Genomic DNA, 27,195 nt, shown 5'->3' with positions numbered 1-27,195 from the left:
AACTTAAAGTATCTTACATAAGACTCTCTAATTTTCCTTAGAAGAGGATGAAGGGAAAGCTGAAGCTCCACTGCATATGGCAATTAAGAAAAGGGAAGAAGAGGAGGAGGAGGTGGTGTTGAGTGCTGGTTTGGGTCCAGTAGCCCTCTCCCCAGCAACAACTACTCCTCTAGTAGTTTTCAAAGTGATTTCCTACACACTGTTGTCTCTGAGTCTTACAGTCTACTGTAGTTAAGAACACAGACTCAGAAAAGCTAAGTCATTAGCCCAAGCTCACTCATCTACCAAGTAGCCATAGCCAGGATTCAAATAGAGCAGGTCTTTTGACTCCAGGACACAAGATGCCTCAGGCAGCTTTGAGACCAAATGAGTTACAGACTCATAGAATCTAAGTGCTGGAAAGGACCATAAGGACAATGCAGTCCAACCCCCTTATATGAGAAAACTGAAGCCCAGAGAGGAAACTGATCTCTCAGGTCACAAAGTGAGTGACAGGCTCTGGACTCCAGACTGCAGAGTTCCTCACCTTGTCTACCACATCTCTTGCTACCTTGCACTCAGCATTTTGGAGGTTTCTCAAAGATAAAGTGAAGCCCTATATAAAGGCCTGGAAATCCTACGACTGTGCTACAGCTTGGCTTTAAGAGGCTCCCTATTGCTATCAAAACCCCTCTCGCCTTCACCCTCTTAACCCATCTTCTGACTCCCCTCCACTAGTCATGACACTCCTTTAGCAACCAAACCCAAACAGGGTTGCTGTCCAAAATGCAAATGGGCTGTGCAAACAACCACACCTTGTGACCATCATCTCAGGCTCATCACCCTGCTGATCTGTGCATGCGGCTCATGTGGGCAGACAGCTTCCATTCCCATGGTCCCTTACGATACCGTGGAAATTTCCACAGAAAGAAAACACCACCAAAATAGAGAAGGGGGAAAGTGGCTCAGATGAGCAGATCTTACTGTATTCACCACTCTCAACTGAAAATTGAATCTCTTACCTCTCCACCTCTCCTCCCAGGGAACCAAGCTGCCCCTCCCCGACCATGAGGGAACCAAACAGAAGTCCAGGACAAACTCAATCTCTTGTCTGCCTTAGTGGGCCAGGCACAGAGGTAAATGGTCCATTATGGCTTTCCCACACAGAAAGGACCTTGACCAATTACTGGCTGCTTCCAGTATATATCCTTTTTTCTTAGCTACTTATCTGGGCAAACTTAACTGGTCAATGAGTATCTACTACAGGCAAACCTCAGGAGGAGGCTAATAGGATAAGGCCCAGATGGCTTCATCCTCCTGGAACATGTAGTCCAGCTGGAAAGAGAAGTCACAGGACCGCTGTGCTAACAGAAACCCAGGCTTACACTCCTTCAACAAGTCTCCCACTCCATGGGAGACTGTGTATGTGACAACAGTGCGGCGGTCATGCACATTCGACTCCCGGCTTCTGGGCTTTGCTAACTACAGATGACCAGAGGAATGAGAATGAGACTTTTACCGATGTGTAGCACTGAGTACAGCCCTGTATTTCCATTTTTACACATGAAGAAAGTAAGACCTAGAAACATCCTACTTGGAGTTGTGGGTCTGGGCAGTTTCTGATGCCTACAAGCACCCCTTTCCCATGACAGCACAGGTACATTAGAGAACTATAAAAATGGGAGCTAGGATGAAAAAATGACCTTGGAACCTCATACCTACTTCCTACATCCTGATGAAGGCTTCCATGGAGGAACAATTCTGAAGGTCAGAGGAGCTACAGTTCAAGGGAAGGAGACAAGGAGAGGAGCTTCATATCCACAGGGGACTCTGAGAGCCCACTGTCCCACCTTCATCCTGGCCCTGACAGAGAGGAGGATCAAGAGGACTCAAGAGCCACAATTAGATATCAACATTTGCTTCTTCTCCTAACCAAGCTAGGCAGAATCAAAACACAAGACCACAAGTCTAATGCGTGTGGACTCTTTCTTATCTCCGTCCTCACAATAAACTCCAGACTCAAGGTAGAATAGTTCAGAATTATGACTGCACTGCAACCGCCTCGTCATGCCCCAAAGCTGACATTCCAGTAAGAAACAACAACAAAAAACCAAAGTTCTCCAAATAGTTAATTTTCCATTTTCCACTTTTACTCTAATCAGTGATTGAATCAGTAAGTGGACAGATCATTTTAAAAGAATCCAGCTCAATAATTGAAAATCCCATTATATTACATATTCCCAGCACCTTCAACCATGTGCTACAGGGCACAAATGAAAACAGTTCGGGCAGCCAGGGTTGATGTAAGCACTGCCATCGCCTCGAACACAAAGCTTAGCAGAGTTTATGTTTAAAGATCTGTTTTCCCATGCGTGGTTCTACTTATAGAATCACTTCGACCTTCAAGGTCAATGTCAGCTTTACCCAAGCATCTCTCTTTTCTATACAAAAACACTTAACTTTTATGCACATCAACTCTGCAGAAGTGCAAGTTAAGGAGATGACTGATACTGGGCGAAGTATCAGTCCAGAAGAAGAGGGGAGATGCCATGGTCCAGTCACTAATGCATTTCTCACTGTAGATGCCAATGTTCAAAAGCTGGAGCAAGTAGAAATTGCCCATGCGGTCTTCAAGGTGATAATTTACCCTTGTCTGCATTTCTTAAGACACTCTCACACTACAAAACTCTACTACTATAACAAAAACCCCGTAGAAATCTGAAAAGACAGAGAAATGGTTCTGCAAGGATAGACTGTGCTCAAACTGGAAAATGATGCCATCAAGAACATTCCATACACAGCAGCCTTGTCATAAGGAAACCAGCAGCTCTCAGCATTCTAGCTCCTCCCTATCACTCAGCCACCTTCTGACATAAGGCTATTCGGACTCCTAGAGCTGCCAGCCCCCATCCTCTACTCCCCTAATTGTTGAGGGAAGAAATGTGTTTTCTTGTAGTGCTCTTAAATGTAAAGATTGTATTTTTTTTTAATTTCACGTTTGTCTTAACCCTGTATTTACAAGTTCCATAAAAAGAGCTTGCTTGAATTTGAGTAATATTCTTTGTCTCTGTCTCTCGCAGACACCCTCCCCTTCCCCCTAGCAGACAAGTGGAAATTTCCAATGAAGTGCTCAGTGGCTCACAGTAGGTGGGGGGTTGGAGAGGGGGAGGGGAGGGCTTTGCAGCCCTGAAGCCTTTCTGAAGACAGGAAACAGATCTGTTTGAATGCCAGTTCCTAGACTGTCTCAGTTAAACCTTGCTGGATTCATTCAGGGTTCACTGAGGAAGTGAATTATTCACCTTAATGCCAATGTACCATCTGCATGGAAAAGCCCCATTTCTTTTTATATCTGGGTATCATACATTTTAAAAACTGCTAAACCTGCTGCAGAATCCTTACAAATCTTGGGGCACCACCACTAAAAAAAAATCCAAGGCCATAGCAGCCCTGCCATGAAGTCCACCGCAGAGGTACCTACACACAAGAATGGGGTTGGGATGTTGGCCTTGACTTAATGCTGGCAGGAAAGCACAAGAACATGGAAATGTTAGCTAACAGGAAAACTACAGAGGAGAATCAATCTCCTATAGAGTGGGTGCCAGCACTCTTGGAGTAAGCTGCAGACACATTTGGGGAACGAGTCAGTAAAATTCCACTGATTCACCACAGAGCCAGTTATTTTTATCATTCTGCTTACCCATAAATAGAAGGATATCTTATATGTAGGCCAGCAGAACTTTGCTTTAAGCACCTATGCAAATTTTAAAACAGATGAAAATGGGGAAGGAAGGGGCAAATTAGACAAGAAAAACCCCTTTCACTACTGAAGAGTTCTTACACACAGGAATTTGGAAGTCAGCCCAATCTCACTACAGTAACACAAGAGTCAAAACCAATCTGAAGCATCCTTTTACAGACAAGCACAAGCCCAACCAACACTGAATATGGACCAGTTTCTTCTGTAGTCCCATCTCCTGCACCAGAAATCACTCAGTCTCAGTTCAGCCCATCTAGTGGAAGGAAAGCTTAAACGATGTGAGCCCTGGAGTAAGACACTGAAGTGGTGCTGGCAAAGAGTGGCTTAAAACGCCTGCCCACTTTTAACAAGAATGTAAATAAGCATACGCTCCCTCCTACATATGCGACTTCCTCCCCTTTCAGATGCTGAGGAATACAGTAATAACACTCCACAACAACCTTGCCTTTCACACAGGGTTAATGAGGATATCAAGGGGAGCATGTAAAGGCAAAAGGGGAGATGATCTAGGGGGCCTGAGAGAGACCAAAGCAAACCCAGAGCTAAGACTGATTCCTAGACCTCCTGAGACTCCCAACTCCAGATTGTGCTCCAATGGTTTCCAGATGCTGCCCGGTGACAATAGGTGCTAAGGCCAACAGCCTCCATCTGGAAAGCTGGCCTAGGAGGAGACCCAAACTTCCCAAACACCGCAATGTAACCAAGCAGCACCAGGGGCATCTGATCAACTTCTCCCTGTTCCTAAATTCACATCACCTGGGAGACAATTGACTTGGGACACGACTTCCCTTGGAAAAATAGTGTTAATCAGTTACAGGTGTCTGAAATATTGTCTCCCTAGTAAGGGTGACCTGACCCAGGCCTCATTCTGCCAGGTAGAACACAGAATTGTATTTTTAAAAACAGGTTTAAAATGGTCCTCAACTGTATATATATGGCTTACACAATTCTTCTGACCCCCCAAGATTATGAATTAAGTAAATTTCTGTGGACCAGTCTGGGGACTTAACCATCAAGTTGTTCCAATGGGAAAATAAGTTCCCAGTTATAAACAACAGACTTACAGACAAATTTCTGGAAAATAACCTGTTTTGAAAGTGGGGACTGACCAAATTAATATTTGGAATATAATGACTATATTTTTATTTTTGGCATAAACTGGTAATAGATGTTATAGTAATAAACATCAGGTACCATTTCCAAAGTATACCCTCCTCCTCTGGGAAGACTTCCCAGATAACCCTAAAGCAGCAGGATCTCTCCTACCTAAGCACTTTTCTACTTCCTCCTTTCTTTCAGCCTACTTGCACATGTGTAGCAGGGGGACTGACTTTGAGGAAGGAGGTGGGGAGAGCAGAATGACAGAGGCAATCGCCCAACCTGTTGGGAAGTAACTGCAACAGGGCCTCCTGACACTTACTCCCTGCTGTGCTGGGCACCTTCACTCACACTCCCGTTATTAGTTAGCACTACGCAGCCAAGCCCCAGATTAGACCGAAAATTCCTTGAGACCAGGAACCACGACAATCACAAGAATCATCCCGAGACCTATGGATACCACTAGGGCATCCATTTCTCCCTGTAAAATATAAAAGCAATAAACACATGATACCTACAACGCCACAGTGGAATGTGGATTTTCAGAGGCATCTAGACTCACTCCATTAGCCAACTACACACCAGCATCACGATTCAGACAGCCCCTCGCCAAAACTACAGATACATGTCCTGGCCTAGGGCTGTTCAAAAAGAGCCAAAGCTTTGAATGCTAAATACATAACCAACAAGTCCAGTCTGTTTCTTCTTAACCATTTCAAAAAAGTGAGCCTTCCCAGCACCTAACACACCCTGGCACATAATCCACTTAATAAATGTCTGTTAATACTTTGTGTGGCTATGTGCAATGCACATAAACAATATGCCAAGTGAACAAAATGCTGGTGCAAACCTTGTTGGGGTTAGTGACTATGGAGGGGACTGGCTGAAGCTAGTATCAGACTAACTTTAAGCTCCACACTGCAGACATCTGGGCACACCAACCAATTCCAAATCTTTATCCAGGTAAATCCAAACTACACTAGCCTCTCACATCCTCAATCCCCAAAAGTCACTATGGAGACTATTAATGGATGTTACAATAAAAGGTAATATGGTCAAGGAGAATTGATAAATGAAGAGATCTTATAGAGGAGGCTTCTCACTGTTTATATGTCAATGTATGTTGTGACTCTCCAGAAGGGATTAGATCATGCAAGCCTTCCCACATTGAATTGATCACACACATACCTTTTTTTTTCTTTGGTGGAGCATCTCTGTAGAACTAGTGTTCACAGACCACACTTTGGAAAATCTTGAACAAATAAATACCAGAAACTGATTTATCCTAGAAAAACATGAACCTTCCCCACTGCGGCTGGGCACCACCTTTCTGTGTCTATATATAATACACATATGTAATAAGGTTTATGAATATCACTTCTCCTTTGCTGAGGAGTCTAAAAGTAAAAGAACAAGAAATAAAATCCTTAAAAGTCAATGAACTAAATAATTGCAACACAGTTCTTGGTGAGGCACATGCACCTTGTCAGAAATCCAAAATGCAGGGCTAGCGCTGTCAGCAATTCTAGCTTAGTCCCAAGGTGGGTTCTTTCAGGGCCTGAATTTATTCCACCCATAAAGAGAAACAGTACCCCCCACACCCTAGCACTGCACACAAAGGCCTGAAAACTAAATGAGTTAATATGTGATTCTCAAAGTGTGTGCTTCAGACAAGCAGCATCAGCATTACCCAAGCACTTGTTACAAGTGTATATTCTAGGATGTTGGTCACGCCAGCCCTCAACACAGTCAGATCCTCTATTTGGAAAAAGGGCAGAAGGAAGACCCCTACTGGACACCCCTGCAAGCATCACATGAATGTGGAAACTGACTTTTCTCCCTGTTCAGTGCCTTTCACCTGAAAACCTGACTAATAACTCTTGGCCAGATTTTATATTCCTCTTTAAACAAAAAGGCAAAAAGATTCATAGTCTTGTTGTTAAAACCACACCCATTAGTGGTGAAGATAGAAAGTAAGGTTGTATACACACACACACTATCTCCATCCCTCACTGTTGTTATGATTGTGGAAGAAACCTAGCCACTGTGCATTTTCTGTTGCCTAGCAACACCTCAGGCACTCTCTTCAAAGGTGTTCTCAAGAAGCTGAACACTAGCACTAAACACAGAGAGGCAAGCAAAAGATGAAATCTGCAGTACGTGCTGCATCTCAGCAGAAGGTTCAAATGCATTAAGAAAGCCTTGATGTGAGACGTGACTCCACTCAGGTCCCAGCTCATGTACTGCACCTGCACAAGACCACTAGATCTGCGTGATTCAAAGCAGCACTCTGTCCACAGAGCACATGTGCAGATCTCACTTGATCCCCATGACAATATAGATGGGAGAATGACTACCTGATTTAGTACTCAAGGAAGCCAGAATCAGAGAAGCCAAATGACTTGCTGAAGGCCACAAGAGCTGGTGAGAACCAGAGAGAGAATCAAGTCTTCTACTCCTGGAATTTTCCCACTGTGCTAAAAACTGATTCCCATCTTCTCTAACATCTACTTCCAGGAAACCTACCAACATGAGAAGATCCTTTCCCCAAACCAGAAACCATGGGCATAAAAAAAGACACCATTGGGGCTTAGAGAAGCTTCAAATTGACACTATAAATTGCTCTCAAAGAATTTCTACAAAGGTGCTTATACTACAGAATCAAATTCTTGACATATGTTTGAGGAAGCTGCTGTACACTGTGGGAGAAAAAATTCCATGATAGAAAACTGATCATTAGCCAGAGTAGGTAAAACCACTTTTCTCTTGTGGATTAGGCTCTGGTTATGCAAACTGGTTGAAAGAGACTCATTTTGCTTGTTATCTGTAAGCTACATATTTACAAAGGATGTACTGAGTATGTGGACAACGCATTGTTCACTGAGGTGTTTTAAAGGCAAAGTTAAAGCACCAGGGGAAAAACAGTGCTTAGGCTGACAAGAAAAGCTTCCCACAACCAAGAGCTGATAAGGCCAGTGCTCCTAGAATGGCCTGTTTCCGTTCTCTGATTATAGTCCGTTAAGGGCCAGCATAACTGCATCCCACTTGCAGCCAACATTGCTAGGGTGTATGCCTGAATGACACCTGGCATGACAGGGATCTGACTGTGAAATTATAATAATTTCTAAGATTAATTAAACAGTATTCCCTACTGAGCCTATCAAAGACGTTTTTCAAGCACTTCATGAAGAAACTTACCCCCCTCTCGTGTGCTGTTGACTGTGGATGGAGATCTTATAAGGAAGTGCTCTTTCGCCCAGGTTTTCCAAATTCCTCACTATGGCTCCTCTGTCCATCAGGGCTTCTATCGTACGTTTCAAAGCAGCAGCAGTATCTGGCTGTTTTTGTTTTCATTTTTAAAGAGAAGGAAAAAAGCCCATCAGAATCAATACAAGAACTAGAATGATTAGGTCTGGTCAGTTCCAATCAAAACAGCTCTACTGGTAGGGATCTTTGGGTAAAAGCAACAGAAATTGGTTTTGGCTAACTTAAAAAAAGATAGTTATTGTAAGGATACGAAACAGTTCACAGATACCAAGGAAAATCTGAAGAATCAGAGTCCAGAGAGTTCAGGGACCAGAGCAGCCCCGGAGATATCTCTCTAAGCATATGTATACACAAAAAAATGTTGGAAGGAAAAATACAAGGGCAAATCTGAAAAATGTAACTAGTGCAATGTGGAAAATAAGGGCAAGATATGGCAAAAGAGGGCAACAAAATGTGGCGGCTAGGAGAATGGCACTGAAATTTGGAGAAGCTGGCTGGGAACAATAAAAGTTGAATTTGTTTTAGGACATGCTGAGTCTGAGATACTCCTAGCTCCCCTAGGGTGTCCTCTCAAGATGTCAATCTTAAGCTCAAAACAGTAGTCAAGTTAGAAATACACATTTTACAGTCATCTGCATAGAAGGCCACCTAAAGCCTGAAGAGGAGGAGAGGTCGCTGAAGGAGGGAGGATGGAGGTGAGGAAGAGAGGTCAACTACAGAACTTGGGAGTGCAAACATTTGGGGGCTGACAAGAGTCCAAGTCAGAGAAGCAAATAGAAAACGTATAGTCAAACAGGACAAGGAAAATCAGGACCCTGCCTTTTCACAGAAACCAAAGAAAGAGGAAGTCTCCAGAATGATGCGGCAGAGGGTGGAGATAAAGAAAAAGCCACAGTGTGGTGGCTGCATAGGCACCTAGCAAGACAGGGCCAGAAGGCAGACTGCAAGTGTTCCCACAGAAGAGGTGTGTTGAGCTCGAGGGGCAAGCAAGTTTGAACAAAGTGTTTTAGGAGAGAAGAAACATGAGCAAGTGAGCAGTTAAAGAGTAATGGACCAGTTGAGAGGATAAAGTGTAGGATTTAAACAACAACAGTAATGGCAGCTATGATTTACTGCATAACTTCTATATGCCTGACATTGGCCTAGTGCTTTTTTACTATTACACATTTAATCTTCGCCAAAAGAAAAAAAAAAGAGCCAAGAGAAGGCTTACCGATTCGTAATTGGGCCTTACAGAGATGCCATGACAAGGCAGGTAGTTAAGTGGAAGAGCCTGCTGCAAGGAAAAGAAAAACTGCCAAAATGCAGTTGGGAGGAGGCCAGAGCACACCTTGGCCAAGGTAAGGGGCACTTCTCCCACAGAGGCAGAAGTGAACAGATGCGAGCAGGATTTTGAAGTGCAGGAACTTAAGGAAAGGCTACCTTCCAATGGCTTATTTTGGGTCAAATGAGAAGAAAATTGCAGAAGTTTAAGTGTGCATTCTGGTAACAAAAGAAAATCCACTATATTTTATAAAGTTTCTTTCTAACGAATACTGCTAAAATGTTATGAACGCACAAAGTACTAGCTTAAGGCTTAGAAAGAAATTTTTACTTTGATTTCATATTGTAACACACCAGGGATTTTTTAAAAGTTCCTACTGAAATGTTATGTTTATTTACATATTTAACCAACCTTATGATAAAATAGAAATGTCCGGAAAAAAATAAAAATAAGAGCCAAAATCTCTTCCCATTAATAATAACTAGGTAAAAAGTCTATGGCAACTTTCTTTATGATTGTGTTAGACATATTCTTATACAGTTCTAATCACAGGGATACTAAATTCTTCTCCCATTTCATTAGTTCACAAAGACATTTCCATATTTCTGCAGAAGCCTAATTATCACCAGCAGAATACTACTTCATTTCATTTAAAATGCCATTTCTTGAGCTGGCATTATATCAATTAACTTGTGATAAGTTACCATCTATCCAAATTTTTAAAAAGGGTATGATTTAAAAAAAAAAAACAACAAAACAAAACCAACTTTGATTAATTACCATCTCTTGATAAGCTACCCAAATCATACCTTTTAATTTCAATTTTGCCTGAAATTAAATGGCCACATTCACTTCACTGTAATTTCAAATTACCCAGAAATTTTAAAAAGGAAGGAAGAAGCAAAAATACTTCTTGTTTATTAAGCTTGCTCAACATGTCCCATATACCTTACCTCACAATTAAACAGGGTCAGTAAACTAGGGCCCATGGGCCAAATCTGGCTCGCTACCTGTTTTTGCAAATAAAGTTTTATTGCAACATATAGCCACACTCATGCATTTGCAGTGTCTACCGTTGCTTTCATGCTAAAGGCAGATCTGTAATTACATCAGAGACGATATGACCCCAAAGCCTAAACTACTCACTATCTGGCCAACCCCTGCTCTACAATTTGATGGGTTGAGGGAAGCCAGCAGGGCCTCAAACCACTGCCCCTAAAATGCATCACAAATAAAACCATGAGCCTGGGCCACTGACTGATGTGCAGAGGTTGAATTCCCCATGGGATGAGTTTATCAGGTGGACACACAGGACAGCACCTAATGAATACCACCACCCTGGCTGTTCAATTTACCACAGGGCTCAGAACTGATTCTACAAATTCACCATTCCATCCATCAAGCTACTAATCTCCTAATCAACCCAGGTTACCAACTGCAACTTTCCTCGTTTAGTGAAACCTTCAGATCTATTAAAATGAAATTCTTAGGCTTGGTGGAAGAAAAGTTCTGCTCAATCCAGCACAATGTTCAATTTGTAAAAGCATATGGTTTACAGAAAGCAAATTATCTTGCTGCCATAATTCACATTTACAAGGTCTCTCTGAATCATTTAACTCCAACTATCTAAGAGAAGTCAGGCATGCTTCATAAGGGTTTTTCCCACTCCATTTGAAAGCAGTATCCCAAGACTTTCCTCCAACCTACCATATATGTTGATGGAACACAATTTTGGCAAGGCACAGAAAGGGTACTGAAAACATTCATTTGAAAAAATACAGAAAAGAAACAATTCACAAACATGAATGGGAACTAGGAAAACAGAATTCTAGTCTCAGCTCATTCACTAATGAGTTATACAACCCTGGATAAATTGCTAAAATTGGTCTACTGTAAACTCATGCCTCAGTTTCCTCATCTGCTAAACTACTGGTTCTCAATTTTTTCTGTTTCTACAAGCTCTACATAACATTCATATTGCAATTCTCAACATCTCTTGGAGGCAAAGTTTAATAAAACTCTCTCTCCCTCTCTCTCTTTCTATGCTCTCAATATGATATCCTCGTCATCCAAAAGTGACCCTCCCACCACAGGTACTCTACTCCCGATGTCATTCTCATTTACTTCCAACAGCATTTGTGGCAATCTATAAATATTCTTTCACCAACTAGAATGTAAGCTTCAGAAGAGCAAGGACCTTTATCTGTCTTGTACACAACTGGATTCCCAAAGTCTAAAACAGTCCACATCACAGAATAGGTGCTAGAAACAGTTGTTAAATGAGTTAATGTATCAACTGTACCTCCCTAAGTGGGACTCTTGCTTACTTACTCCTATCTTTTCTCAAGGAACCCTAAGTTTCCTCCTATCTCTAAAACAACTTGAAGACACTTTTCACATACAACAAAGCTCAATAGCAGGGTAGTCACTGTAATACTGAAGAAAAATTACAATATGTACTAGTGTTTTCCCACTTTTTCATGTAGCACAAAAATGCTATTAATACCAATATTGTACATCAAAAAGATACAGAATTCATGTAGAAGTGAAACTAAATACTAAATATTACATACATTTCAAAAACATCAAGTTCAAATATACATACAAATGTAAATGTTAAAATAATAGTGTTCTAATTATTTGCTGATAAGGTAAGATAAAATACTATCCAAAAAAAAGATTAACTGAACAGTACTTTAAAAAAGAGAACTAATTCTGGAAAAATTAAAACCAACTTTTGATCTTACAATCAATAATTTCTAAAACTCCTAGTGTTTAGCCTACAAAATACTTAGGGAAAAACCCAACAGCTAATTTCAAATATTTTCAGGGCTATTATACAAGAGATAGATTTATTTTGATTAGACCCCAAAGGTAGACTGGAATCAAAGAGTAAAAATCAAAGAGAAACAGAGCTTTGATCTGTACACGGGAATACATTTCTAAAAAACTACAGCTGTATGAAAATGAAATGGGCTCCCTGTGAAGTAGTGGCCTTCCCATCACTTGAAGGATACAAATAGACATGGGATGGCCATCGTATCAACATTTGCACTGGGTGGGAGGTTGAACTCCACAACTTCCAAAGCTCCTGCCAAGACGGAATTCCAATACTATTCTGGTACCACTCATCATTCTGAAGGACATGCTTAAGTGAAACTGGCTTTTTTGAAAACAGCAACTGTGTGGGAGTGAAGAATACTGAGTACTAGTAAAAGTGCCACTGCATGGATTTATGCTAATGAGCTAGCTGTTTTAGCCACTACTTCTTTTACAATGATCCCCTGAAAGGATCCCTGGGAAGCCCAATGGTCCTCAGACCACATTTTGAAAACCACAGTTCTAGAGGTTCTAATTGGCAAAGTTTCTATCACAAAAGATGAGAGCAAAAAGATGGGAAGAACTAAAGAAGGTCATCTCTACGTGCCCCCAAAATAAAATCCCCATCCAGTAAAAGTTATTTCAGCTAAGAATTCATGGGAGTATCATAAACAACATCGTTGGTCAATGTCCAGTGTTTAAACTGATTAAACATATTTTCATCCCCAAAGAGAAACTTGGCAGCAAAATTATCTTATAAATTAAACTCTATAGCAGAGTTTTGAGCCAGTGGCCCTCAGATGCACCCAGCCAGCACCACAACCCCCCCTCAGTCCACCGGGACATTAGAAACACACAGAATCCACATGTAATGGCACACAGCATCTGCCTACACCTTGCCTTCCTCGTATTACAAAAAGCGGTACAACCCCCAAGAGCAGGTAGAACTTAGGGAAGATAGAACCAGGACAGAAAAGCGTCAAAACCTGTGAAAATGTAAATGTAACAGCCTTTCCCATTTTTTGCTGAATCTTAAATCCAAGGCTTATATCCTTTAAAAATTATTTAAATTTTCAAATAGAGAGAATGCCCCTAAAAATTCTGCATTCTCACAGTAATTTGAAAAAGAAAACCTGTGAGCTCTAACCTTTCAACAGTAGAACAGGCTTCCAGGGAAGAAGCAGTTCTGTCACTAGCAGACCTTGGAAGAACAAAATGGACAATCATCTACCTCTTGAAGTGCCAGCCCTAATGACATCTGCAAAGCCCAGCTACAAAACTGGTTCCACAGGAACTGTTTGATAAATATTTTTGACTTGACAGAACCCCTTCTGTACCACAACCTTTTGAATCAAGAGTTGTAGTCTTCTAGGTAATTAAGAATTAAAAATTATCAACCATAGAAGCTATTTTAAAAATTAAAATAAAAGGACAAGTCTAAAGCACTATGAAACATAAAGATACATAAAACATGTTCAAACATGGTTACTCACCTAAATGGGCTATCATACACCACGTAACTTGAAGTGACTAGAAAAGTAACTTTTATAGGCTTTTTAAAGATCGAAGATAAAAAACACTTTTGAAAACTGCTCTATTACTTTGCCCACAAATCATATTTAATAGACCATTTACAACAAATATGGAGTAACTACTGCACAAAGACTTAACAGGCTTTAAAAAGTGCGGGAGTGGGGAAAAAAAGACAAACCAATATACATAAAGTGTACTAGGAAAATAAATATTGTAATGCAGTGAAAAACTATTTCTTTTTATAAGCCACTGTTGTGTGCTCTGCAAAAACAAAAATAGGGCCGGCCCGGTGGCGCACTGCGCTAGTGCGCCGCTTGGGAAGCGTGGCGGCGCTCCCGCCGAGGGTTCGGATCCCACATACAGACCGGTTCCCGCTCACTGGCTGAGCGAGGCGCGGGGGCAACACCGAGGGTTGCGATCCCATTCCCGGTCCCGGTCCGGTACGGGGGCGACACTGAGGGTTGCGATCCGTTGCCGGACACGGAAAAAGACAAAAAAAAAAAAAAAAATCCAAATTTTTAAAATAATGTTGGATTAAATACTATAGATTCATAGTTCAGACTTATCAAGTGGTCATTTAACTGTTAAAGTTATTATAACTCTTAAGAATTGCTAAATTAAATAAAAAGTGCTCATAAATATTACATTTTATTTACATAATCATTTTTTAAAGAAATAATTACAGAGGGAAAACACCGAGAAATCTGTATCGGGGATCCATTTTTAAATAACTTGAATGATACATGTCTATAAAGGATTTTAAGCAATGACCTTCTCCAACTCTTATTTAAGGAATATAAAAGTTCTACTCTTTCTCACAGTTCTCACTGGAGTTCTCTCTGAATGTGAAATAGGGAAATGACCATCCCAGTGGGTGACTGCTTGTGGCAAATACTGCTTCATCAGCTGGAAACAATTCCAGAATTAAGGTGCTCATGCTTTGCTATTCTGAGGACATTGTAAAGTCCATTTCTATCCTCCCCAGCCCCTTTCCAGATGCACTTAGAGATGAATAAAAGATGGGAAACGGGAAGACTGGCAGGAGTCCTGGTTACTATAGCAGCAAGTAAATGAAATGCCAAAGCTTGTGAAACAGATAGCGAGAGCAGGAATCAGGTAGACATTACGAAGCTACCTGTCTTACTGAATGCACTCCTTCATGTACAATCCAGTTTCCTGCCTTCGCCTTATATTTTAACTTCTTCGGAGGGTGGGGGGGCGAAGAACAGCCCGGAATGACAGGGAAATCAGGGAAGGTAAGGATTTTACTAATGGAGACAAAAGGTTTATAAGAAAATTCCATTTAGGTCCTGTGAATTTTCTAAATACCAGTGTAAGGTTTAGCAAAAATATCAGTCAGCTGACTGGGTTAAGAATTTTTTTAAATATGCTTTTATAGAATCAGAAAAATGGGTTTTGGCAAGAGAGTCAGATTTGCACATGCTGCTGAACAACAGGCCAAATGTGTGTCCACCAACTGGGCCACTGCAGCAGTGCTTAAAATCAAGAATTGGGAGAAAGGCACTTAATGGATTCTTCTGAAGAGCAGGAAAAACAAAGGGTGTAAGAGCACAAGGTAATTATAGGCATAAAAACATCCATCAAGATTCAGCTACTTTCTTAGATGCCACATGTAAGTGAGATCATGTAGTGTCTGTCCTTCTGTGCCTGCTTATTTCACTTAAAATGATGTCCTCCAGGCTCATCAATGTTGTTGCAAATAATAGAATTTCATTCTTTTAATGAGTGAATAGTATCCCATAGTGTATTTATACCACATTTTCTTTATCCATTTATCCATTGATGGACACTTAGGCTGATTCCATATCTTGGCTATTATTAGCACTGCTGCAACAAACATGGGAGTGCACATATCTCTTCAACATACTGATGTCCTTTCCTTTGGATAAATACCCAGTAGTAGGACTGCTGTCATATAGCAGTTCTATTTTCAGTATTTTGAGGAATCTCCATATTGTCTTCCATAGTGGCTGTACTAATTTACATTCCAATCAACAATGTGCAAGGGTCCCTTTTCTCCACGTCCTCGCTAACACTTGCTATCTATCATTTTTGATAACAACCATCCTGACAGGTGTGAAGTGTTATCTCAATGTGCCTTTGATTTGCATCTCCCTACATTATGTTAAGTGAAATAAGCCAGACACAAAAATACTGCATGATCTCACTCACATGCAGAATCTAGAAGTTTATCTCACAGAAGTAGAGAATTGAATGGGGGTTACCAGACACTCAGGTGGTTGGCGAGGGGAGGGGATGAGGAGATGTTGGTCAAAAGATATAATTACAATTAGATAGGAAAAATACCTTTAAAAATGTCCAAAATAGGCAAATATATAGAAATAAAAAGTGATTATTTGGGGCAGGGGGTGGGAGAGATGAGAAATGACTACAGTGGTTATGGAGCTTCTTTTTCGGATGATGAACATGTTCTAAAATTCATTGTGGGGACTGCTGCACAACTCTGAATAAACTAAAAACCACTGGATTGTACACGTTAAATGGGTAAACTGTAGGGCCAGCCCGGTGGCGCACTGCTATAGTGCGCCGCTTGGGAAGCGCGGCGGCGCTCCCGCCGAAGGTTCGGATCTCACATACAGACCGGTTCCCGCTCACTGGCTGAGCGAGGCGCGGGAGCAACACTGAGGGCTGCGATCCCGTTGCCGGTCCCGGTCCGGTACGGGGGCGACACTGAGGGTTGCGATCTGTTGCCGGACACAGAAAAAGACAAAAAAAAAAAAAAAAAATGGGTAAACTGTATATGTGAATTATCTCTCAATAAGGTTGTTTTAAAAAAGATTTGGCTAGGGCCGGCCCGGTGGCGCACTCGGTAGAGTGCGGTGCTTGGGAGTGTGGCGGCGCTCCCGCCGAGGGTTCAGATCCCATATAGAGACCGGTCCGCTCATTGGTTTGAGCGCGGTGCGGGTGCGACACCAAGGGTTGTGATCCCGTTGCCGGTCGCTGTACGGGTGCGACACCGAGGGTTGCGATCCCGTTACTGGTCACGAAAAAAGACAAAAAGGAAAAAAAATTTAAAAAAATAAAAGATTTGGCTACTTCCTAGAATTGTGCCTTTCCTCTGTAATTCCACGTGTCATCATCTAGGAGTCCGCCCCCTCCCCTAAATCTCTTCAAGGCTGCATCTCACATCTTCACCAGATGCTGCAGATGCAAAGAACTTGGCAGGCAGTATGTGTTCACTAAACGTTTGATGAATATGTGAGTCAAAGAAAACTTGAGCGCTGAGAGATGGAAGTTGCTAACTGTACTTAACTCAATCGGAAAGAAAGGATGAGAATGAGTCATAAAATTTAAGAAAAAAGATCTTCACTGCAAAGAGGAAAACAACACCATTTTGTTTTTGAAAGGCAGAGAGGCATAACGAAGCTAATGCACCTCCAGTTAGTCAAAAACAGAGATGCCAAGTAAAGAACTAGGAATAAACAAGGTGAAAGACAAAAACAAAAGCAAAGGCACATTCAGATGTTCAGCAGTGTCCCCGAACTTCTAAAAATCCATGGGAAGAAATAAAAAACCCAATGGATGCTCAACTCCTAGAATGTACAGGAATATTACAGCAACAATAAAACCCAGAATCTGAAAAGCTAAAAAAACTTCTGGAAACGGAGACAGCAAGCCCTACATAGACACAACAGGTCTTTACAGGATCTGCCATAGGCTGTAACAGAGAGATTTCAAATTAGAATTGGAAGAGGAGAAACCCCAGGGTAATGGCAGTTCTTATTTCACTGTTATCTATTTCTCATTACTACAGTCTAACATTAGCACTGTCTACCCAGGAGTACTGAATTCAACCTGGAGGCCTCATAGGAAAAGGGACCTCAACTGCCTCAAAGTTATCCAGAAAAAAAACAAAAGACCAAGATAGTCAAGGGTCTGAAATCAACGTCCTGTGCTGCACACCCCGTGAATAGAGAACATTAGCCTGACTTTGAGACTTAGGAGTACACTTTTATATCTTTAATACCTATCTTTAAATAAAGGAAAGAAATAGTAACACTTCAGAGGCACAACTGGGAGTGAAAGTCAGAGAGAGACTTGGGGTCAATAAGAAAACCCCTTAAAATAAGAACTTTCTGAAGGTAGAATATGCATTCTTGGGGGTGGGGTGCTGATAAGGTTCTTTTTCTTGTGGGTGATGGTCACATAGGTATCTGCTTCACAATTACAGTTGATTCTCATTACTTGTGAAATCCATGTTTACCAATTTGCCTATTTGCTAAGACTTATTTGTAACCCCAACATCAACATTCCCAGTACTTTTCGGTCATTTGTGAACATGCACACATGTGGAGTGGCAGGAAACTTGATTTGCTTGTCTCACACATTCCCCACTGAGAAGGAACAAGGCAACACTCTGCCTTCTTGTTTCAGCTCTTATATCATAAACAAGTGTCCTTTTTGCAGTCTATTTGGTGCCATGTACTTTTAGCATTTGTGTGCATTTTGTTGGTGATTTCACTGTTTAAAATGGCCCCCAAGTATTAGTGCTGAAGTGCTGTCTAGTGTTCCTAAGTGCAAGGCTGTGATGTGCCTTAGGAAGAAAATGTATTAGATAAGCTTCATTCAGGCATGAGTTGTAGTGCTTGGTGGCCTTGAGCCCAATGTTAACAAATCACCCATATATATTAAATACGGTGTCTTTAAACAATTACACACATAAAACAAGGTTATGCGTTGATCAGATGGCAAAAACAATGTGACCAGAGGCTCGCAGAAAACTAATTCTGAATGTTCCCAAGGGGCAATGATTCAGTATTCTCTAATTCAGTGTTCAAGGTGCATTTATAAAACCTAACTACCACGAAAAATGATAACCAACTGTATTCACTACATCTGTATCATTTTATGGACTGGGTACATGTTATATTTCACGACAAAAATGCTTTAATGGGTAGGATTCATGCATTGCACAAAAGAATCAACTATATAGTTTCTAATGTCCCTTTGAAAGGTGAACAATCTTCATAGTTTTGTATAGAGACATGCAGAATTTTAAAAGTCCAACTGCATTTCTGGTAGCCAACTTAGGGAAGGGCAGAAATGGGCAATAGGCTCTGAAATTTCAACACTCAAGGCTAAGTGAAGCGGGGATACTAGGACTACAGGCAAATTGAAGGATTCAACACGAGCATCTACTTATGTTCCCTTCTGGAAACCTACTAGAACTACTGTTTTTCTTGGCTTTCCTAGGGTATAACTGACAAATAAAAATTGTACATATTCAAGGTGTGCAACATGATGTTTTGATATATGTATATATTACACAGGATTTTTTGTGGGGGGGGACATCCCTGCAAGAATGTGGGAGGAGAGAAAAAAAGGGACAACAGCAAGAAAATTTTGGAAGAAAGAAAGAAGATGGAGAAAAGCAACAAGGGGGAAAACCAAGAATCAACCATATCAACACCGAGCACTCAGAGTGAGGGTAAAGTGAGACTAAAATAAATATAGTTGGTTGGTAAGGAGTAGTCAGATCCCTAGATCCACATTTGAAGGTTTATTCTCAGGAGTGGATAAAACAGAAGGAAGTCTCTGGACTGGAAGACACAAACACAACTGTTTGATATGGAGACACCATATTAAAAAGGGATTAAGAAAAAAATACATATTGAATGCTGAGACCCCTGTGCTCTTCCTCCATGTGATTCTCAGAATGATGGCACGAGGCCTTTGACCCTTCAGTTTAAAACTCAAAAATATTTTCTTTGGGGAATATGACCTGTTCTAAAAGATACTGCAAGACTTATCCAACAAGCAGCCAGGCCATGAAAGCAAAACAAGGAAGCCAACAAGTTCCACCCACACACTCGGAGCATTTTTAGTTCACCTTATTAAATATAAACAACCAAGGATCAGCACACATCTGAGATAAGCCTTACATGAAAAGACACAACACAACAGAAAAAACTCTATCTTGGACTAAATAAAAAACACAGGAGAAGAAAACTCCAGTGTATTCAGAGTTGAAAAGATACAGTATCCATGAAACAATAAGAGGCTATAAAAAAGAAAGATCCAGAAAACAAAAGAGCTCTTAAAATTAAAACCCTGAGAGAAATTTTTTTAAATTTCTTTTTCAACACAGAAGGATTGGAAGATAGTTTAGAAACTTCCCTAGAAAGAGCAAAAAGACAGAGATGAAAATTAAAACAGACTTACGAAACTAAGTATACCAGAGTCCAGGAGTCCAAGAGCTGAAACAAAAGGAGTTCCAAAAAAAAAAAAAAGAGGAGAATCATTATCCCAGAACTGAGTGAGTTATCATATTGAAAGAGCCCACTCAACCCAGCCCAGTGGTGCACTGGAGAGTGCGGCGCTCCCGCCGAGGGTTCGGATCCCATGTGGAGACCGGTTCCCGCTCACTGGCTGAGCGTGGCGCGGGCACAACACCAAGGGTTGTGATTCCGTTGCCGGTCCCTGGTGCGGGCACGCCGCCGAGGGTTGCGATCCCGTTACCGGTCAGTAAAAAAGACAAAAGGGGGGAAAAAAAAAAAAAAAAGAGCCCACTCAACAAGGCACATAATTGTGAAATTTCATAATGCTAGGACTACACGCTAGAAAACACAGGTCTTATACTTCCAAATTTCTGAAGGAAAGTACTTTCCAACCCAGAATTCTATATTCAGCCAAACTTTCAAACAAATATGAGGTAGAATAAAGACATTTTTAGACATGCAAAAATTATACTTAATTCTAAGAAGTTGTGGAATTGAAAAATATGAGCATGTCAACATTATCAGCAAATTTCTTGCAGTGGGAGAAGGGAGACATGAACATAGAATGGGAAGGGCTAGAAAGAAATCTCTGGTGCTGGTTTAGAATGGTGGTCATCAGTAGATGTACATGAGTTTCCCAGCTCAGTACACTAAAAGGGCCCAGAAATCATGACATCCCTGTATCAATGAGCAGACCCAGACCCTTCCCTACTAAATGCCTGATCTCCAGAGACTGGGGCAGGAAAAGGATAATATGAGCCTGGAATACCCTGTTGTGTCAGAAAATAAGTACTCAAAAAATTATGGAAACATGTCACAAGGACACAAACTACTCTGAAAGGGGTTCCACTAGCTCAATCTGGAGACAACTAAGCAATATGACAGGAGTAAACTATGATCCACTGAATAAAATAACCCGTGAGTTCATACTGACAAATAAATGGCAAAAGAGGAAGCTCTTAAGTGCAATATACCCCCTCCCCCCCAAAAAAAGATACTAGAAAAATGGCTATTTTATACCATTATAGTAGTAACTTGGGGAAAAATTATCAACGGATGCTAAAAACAGGTGCTCAAGTTTGAAAAAGAATAAGTTATTTATATAGTCTTTATCTCCCCACAAATTACTTATCACCAAAGGGAAAAAGAGTAACTTGACAGTGGAAAAACCTGATGGATACCACCTTAACCAACTTATCAAAAGTAACATTAACCATATGGGACAACATGACATCACATGCCTCCTAATGTGAAGCTTTGAGGACATACCATCACTTATGTTGTATTCCTGCCAAAAGTCCATAGTCTGAATCTAATCATAAGGAAACAGATAAATCCATAGTGAGGAGGAATATTCACAAAACTACTGCCCTGTACACTTCAAAATGTCAATACCATGAAAGACAAAGAAAGGCCAAGGAACTGTTATAGATTAAAGGACACAAGAGACAAAAACTAAATGCAATGGACCGGCTTCTGAATGTAAAAAAAAAAAAAAAAAAAAAGCTGCCGTAAAGACATTACTGGAACCAGCAACATCTGAATAGCCTTTGGATTAAAAATCAGTATTACTTTCCAGATTTTAAGAATTATAAGTGACTGTCCTTGTCTTAAGAAATATACCCCAAAGTACTTAAGGGAAAAAGAAGAATGATGTCTGCAAATGTTATCACTTAAGATCAGAAAAACGTACGTGATTCGAGAGAATGACAAAGCAAACATGGAACTATGCTTACTAGTGAATCTGGATGAAAATGATCCCTAAATTCTTCATTTTGTTCTTACATCTTTGCTGTAATTTGAATTTCAAAATTAGAAGTGAAAAACCTAAGAATATTTTTATTTTTTCAATGTCTTACACACAATTCTATTCTCGGTCAATACCAATGTGTCAGTGTTCACAAAGGTTAAAAATGACAATAACCTGGAGGGGCAAACTCACTGGAAACCATTCATGAACCAAGAGAAAAAGAAATTGAGGTACAACCTCTTCAAATGAGACAAAGAACAGTGTAATTTTGGGGGGTAGACACAAGTTTATACTGAAAATACTCAGTCACAGAAATATAAATTTTTCATTTTATTCAAAGTTGGTACAGAAGTGCTAACATTTCCATAAAATAATTACTATACTTCAGTTACACGACAAAATACCACAGAAAGAAATGTACTTTGCAAGAAATGTAGTTCATATTAAGTTTCCAAATACTTTTGAAGGCTAATGCAGCAGCTGGCAAAATAACACACAGTCCACAAAGAACAGTGTATTTTACAGTCAGTAATGAAAACTACAGCTCTTTAGCAGATTTGCTTCATTTTTTTCATATTTTTAAACAACAATACCACTTTTTAAAACACATTAAACCAAGATCATACATGTCTACAATTTTAAAAATCAGATTGTATACAGTAGGTTAGAATAGTCAAATCAGAACTGTCATGAATGGTTAGCAATCAAATATACAATTTCAATGGTATTCCTTTCAATATGGAAGTAGCCTGGTTTATACCAAATTCTACTTTCTGCTTGCAACTACAACATTGTACAATGAGATGAACCAATTAATAAAACCTTAAAATTAAAAAAAAGCTGTGGACAATGGAGAGTAAATTGGAAATCAGTTTACAATTCAAAAAACTTACCCATAACAAAATTAATGTTCATCAACTTCATTTATAATCACATTTGGTCCACTATGCCTAACTGACTAAAATGACACATGTACACTCCCCCAGTGTACTGACTGGTCTCCTACAGAAAATCTAAACAAAGCTTAATAGGCAGGACACTGGGAAAACATTTCTCAATGTTTTTCAATCTCTTAAAAATGCATTAATACTTACATATTATCAAAGTTACAAGATAAAAGCAGCAGTACTCTGCTGATATTTGGCTTAAAAATAAAGGAATGAATGATGCAATTTCACAGGATATTATTAGAAAAGGAATTGGTTTTCTTCTTGAAGAAGACTACTAACTTTTGCACAGCAACTATTTTTGATATCCATCTTATCAAAAAAATTTTTTAAAAAAAGCACTGAGAAGCATAATACAGTTCATACGTGACTGCCAAATAGGTCTGGGTAACAGAAAATAGGAGGTTCCAAGCAAATGGTGGGTAAATCCCTGCTCCACTTCTGAACTCTGCTGGCCATCTATAAACTGAAGCAATAACAGCAAGGGAAAGCAGGGAAACCGATTCCACACCATTATTTGACACTAATGTAATATGTCATCACTAAAAAAAATAAAGCTTTTGCATTTTAACAATCCAACAGAAAAGTCTATGCGCAAAAGACTTGTTAATCTGTTTGCCACTCAAAAGTTGGGAGATCTCACAGTGAAATTAGAAAATTCTAATTATACATATTTACACTGCTAAGACTACTTTTTACCTCTTAGGCTAATTAAAGCAGTTTTCCATGGAATTACAAATGAAAGATATTCCTGCCAAAGGAGTCTTCAAAAGCATTTCTTAAAGTTCTTACAAACTAAATTTAAAAACCAAGAGTTAAAGGTACAGAATACATAATCTATAGGACTAACAGGTTATAACTGCTTTGCATTAACATATATTGCTAAGCCTAGGGTGTTCCTCAAACTTCTCCTTTTACCTGCATTTCTGGCATTCCTTATCTCTCTCATCCCCAAGCCTAAAGTCTGACATTCTAAAATAATGCCATAGGTATACACCTGGTCAGCTCTTTGCTGGAGGAAGGAATCTCTCCCTCAAAGTGTTCAGGTTAACTCTTCTAAAACATGTCATGTTCGTCTACACAAGCTATAGTCTTCATTCGGGACATAGCAGAGTTGGCCAAGTCTTTCCCTAAGAAGATAAGTATACAAAATAGAAGAGAGTAGGAACAAAGAAGTAGTCACTCTTCTCCCATCTGAGTTTTATCTTTTGACATATGATTCAAAATATGGGCAAATTTGACATATGGGTAAAATTCAAGACAAAGACATTTATTCATTCTTGATAAACATGGACTACTCAGAGTTTAGGAAAGTGAGGGGTAGGATAAAGGCAATGTTCAGTGGAAGAAAACATTTTCTTCTTTTACATGCACATTTGCAGATTTCATCTAATCTACTAGTCTTGAAGAAGGTAATGGGACAGATAAAAGAATCCTTTAGACTCAGTGCTATTGTGAAAACCAAAGTAGCTCATTTGGCAGATCTGTCTCAAAATTAGTTTGATGTTCAGAAAACGTGAATCAAATTCTCCTCTATTAAAATGAAATACAGTTAAGCAAACAAAGACAATAAAGGTAATTTCACCTCTCACATACAAAACTACACAAAAACTAAAAACAAGTAATATTTGCCCTGTTAAAATGTGAATTCCTCCATGTTTGGGGGGGGCACTGTTGATGAGAGATATTTCCGAAAGATTTTTTAAAAAATCAACTCCAATGGCTCTACAGCTTACAGCAGTTTTGTCACCTGTTCCACCCACCAAAAACCTAGAAATCTGTCCCTATTTCTTTAGTTCTACATTGTGGGAAAGAGCCCATTTTAGCTAGTAACCCAATATAACTGCAGCATTCCTGACATCTGTACTCTCTCCCTCCAAAGTGGTACAAACTTACTCACATTTTTGCTTTGAATCCCTTACCATTTAGGACCCATAACCTAGAAACCATATTGTTTAGGGCTTTCAATACCGTGGCTGTCATCACACCTCTGAGAGAAACACCTGGCGGCTTTATGACTAGCACTTGTGGGATAGTGAGAATACTACTGGCCTTGTGCTTTCTACGTGTGGAGACATACGTGTGAACACGATTTTGTGCTTTCTATGGACCTTTAGTTTTTTCTCTATGATGAAATATTAACTGTTGTCACATATCTGTTCTCAGATATACCTATCAAATCTAAAATGGGAAAAATGATAAAATTAAAATACACTCACGGAATGTAAGTAACTTTACATTTTTAATTATGGATGTAAAAGAAACAAAGACAGAAAAATAAATAACATTTAAACTGCAACACAAATACAGAGTTACCTGGTTTCCCTGGACCAAAATAAAGGCTGCATATAAAGTATGTAAATGTGTTTTTTTGTTTTTGTTTTTGTTTTTTTTACTTCCTTCACCAGTTGTAACAAAATTTAAGAAAAGACATACTAACAAATAAGAATTTACTGTTAAGAAAGGGAAAGGTGCAAACTAGCAGAGTCAATACTGGCAACGAGAAGGCACTAATCCAAACACACAAATTTCAAAAGCTGGCTATATTATGGAATACCATATATATTGGACTTTGCCAATTTGGGGCTTCAATAAGAGCAATAAACCTAATTTTAATCTCTAATTATTACAACAAAAAAGTGAATTACTAATGAACATTCCTCTTACAGAAGTCTAGGCTACACTGATAAATTGAAAAATTATCTAGTTTGTCCAAAAGCAATTAAAAAAAAAAAAGTAAACACTCCTTTTACCCAGCAGCACTAGGGAACACAGTGACTTTACCAAGATAAATGTTAAGTCTCCAATTCAATTGTGGCTATCTGCTGACAACTAGTGCTGTTGTTGAAATTACTGAAATATACATTTCCCTTATTGATAGCATTAACTGAATGTAAACTGTCTTAAAGTGAAGAGGAGGGAGCTTCATTATCACAGGCAACCATTATGGTATAGTGTTTTTCTGCTTTCTGTAGAGAGCAAAACCACTGCTCCTACACCAAGAAGAAGGATCTGAGACCACTGTGCTTTATCTCAACTTGCTCTTCAGTTGCTTACTTTAGCATCCCTCTCTTCAAACATGCTGTGAATTTGGTAATCAAATTTAAGAGTCATCACATAATGAAAGGTTACTGATTTAAGTCAACAGTCTCAGATTATGTACAGTACTCCCTGGCAAGTAAGATGCATGAGAGTAGTAATGATACAGATACAAACCTTTTTTATTTCTGAGTAAAAGACTATATGACAATGGTTAAAGTTGTTGGTTACCAGATAAATGGGGTACTTACCCCAAAACAAAAACTAAATCACACCTTTTATGGAGGAGTTGTGATGGAAAGAGAAACAAATTACATCAATTCTCACAACATTCCTTTGAAGGTGAATCAGTAAGTTTAAATCCTTATTGCCAACACTGGAGAAAGAGAGGGGTTTAAATAAAAACATTTATATGACTAGGTGAATAATGGTGTGGGACTCGACACCGGCAAAGTCCATTAATTATTTTAAACCTTAGCTAAATTCTCCTCTAGGAGTCAAAGTAGCCAAAGAGCTACAGTATTCCAACAGAGGGAAGAGTTTGACAAAAACATACCAAATTAAGAGAAGTGAACTTAATGGAAGAAAAGGAGTTTGTAACCTTGATTTAAGTCTATCAAGTCTAACCAAGTCTAGTAATCAAAAGATTACTTCTTATGCAATCCAGTCTCATGCCTATTTGTACAAAATGGTTTCTCTATATGCCAACTAGTTTCAAATTTTTAATTTTAATTACTGCAAGAACAAGTCTTTTTGGCCGCAAAACTGTTGCCTCTCTGCATTCTGACACCATCATTTCAAAGGGACTCATGAATTTTCACTGTTGCTCTCCTCCCTAATTTTTGAGGAAGTATTTTTAACAATAAAATACTGATGAATTTTTTAGCGCTTTATTAGTCAAAGTCTGAGAAAAATTATTCTTGAGTATTAACATTTTAAGCAAATAGAAATTGAGTGTATTTAAACATAACTATATTTAATGAATCATTATCTGGATCTAATCTTTAATAGTGGTGCAAAGCAGCACTTTTGCACACCATGACAATATAACTAAAAGTGAACTAAGCTGAGAAGAGATCAAAATAAGAACTAGGTAACTGTTGAAAGAAAGAATGGGTGAAGAACTGAAGAAGCAATGTAAGGGATGACAAAGAGAAAGACCAGTCTCTGAATAGCAGGTGGGTATACACACATACAATACACCCCGTTTGTAAAGTCTGCTTGGGCTAATATCAACACTGAAATGACTTAAGCAACTCACCATCTGGCTAATGAGAATATTATGGGTCGTGAAGCCTAAAAGTGTTTGGTTTTTTTTTTCCCCTACTAGATGATCGCTATATGAAGTATGTCATTTTAATCTCTAATGCATTAATTAACTCATACTTTACAATACTTAACATCAAACCAGGGTTTTACAGGCTGGATCTTATTCATTAGTATCCTAATTTATATGAGGAGGGGTTTAAACTAGCTGATAG

The 27,195-nt window shown here is 39.5% G+C and overlaps 1 protein-coding gene across 1 annotated transcript in view; it reads right to left on the bottom strand.

Annotated features, from left to right (window-relative positions):
- The window catches only part of MRPS6 (mitochondrial ribosomal protein S6), a 62,246-nt gene that overhangs the window by 8,799 nt on the left and 26,252 nt on the right, over window positions 1-27,195 (bottom strand). Inside the window, exon 2 of the mRNA XM_008570924.1 lies at window positions 8,033-8,172. Coding sequence (XP_008569146.1) covers window positions 8,033-8,172 — 140 coding nt within the window. The remainder of the gene's footprint in view (window positions 1-8,032; window positions 8,173-27,195) is intronic.

Source organism: Galeopterus variegatus, unplaced genomic scaffold (genome assembly GCF_000696425.1).
Source record: "Galeopterus variegatus unplaced genomic scaffold, G_variegatus-3.0.2 Scaffold643, whole genome shotgun sequence".
NCBI lineage: Eukaryota > Metazoa > Chordata > Mammalia > Dermoptera > Cynocephalidae > Galeopterus > Galeopterus variegatus.
This window is presented reverse-complemented; position numbering and strand designations above follow the sequence as displayed.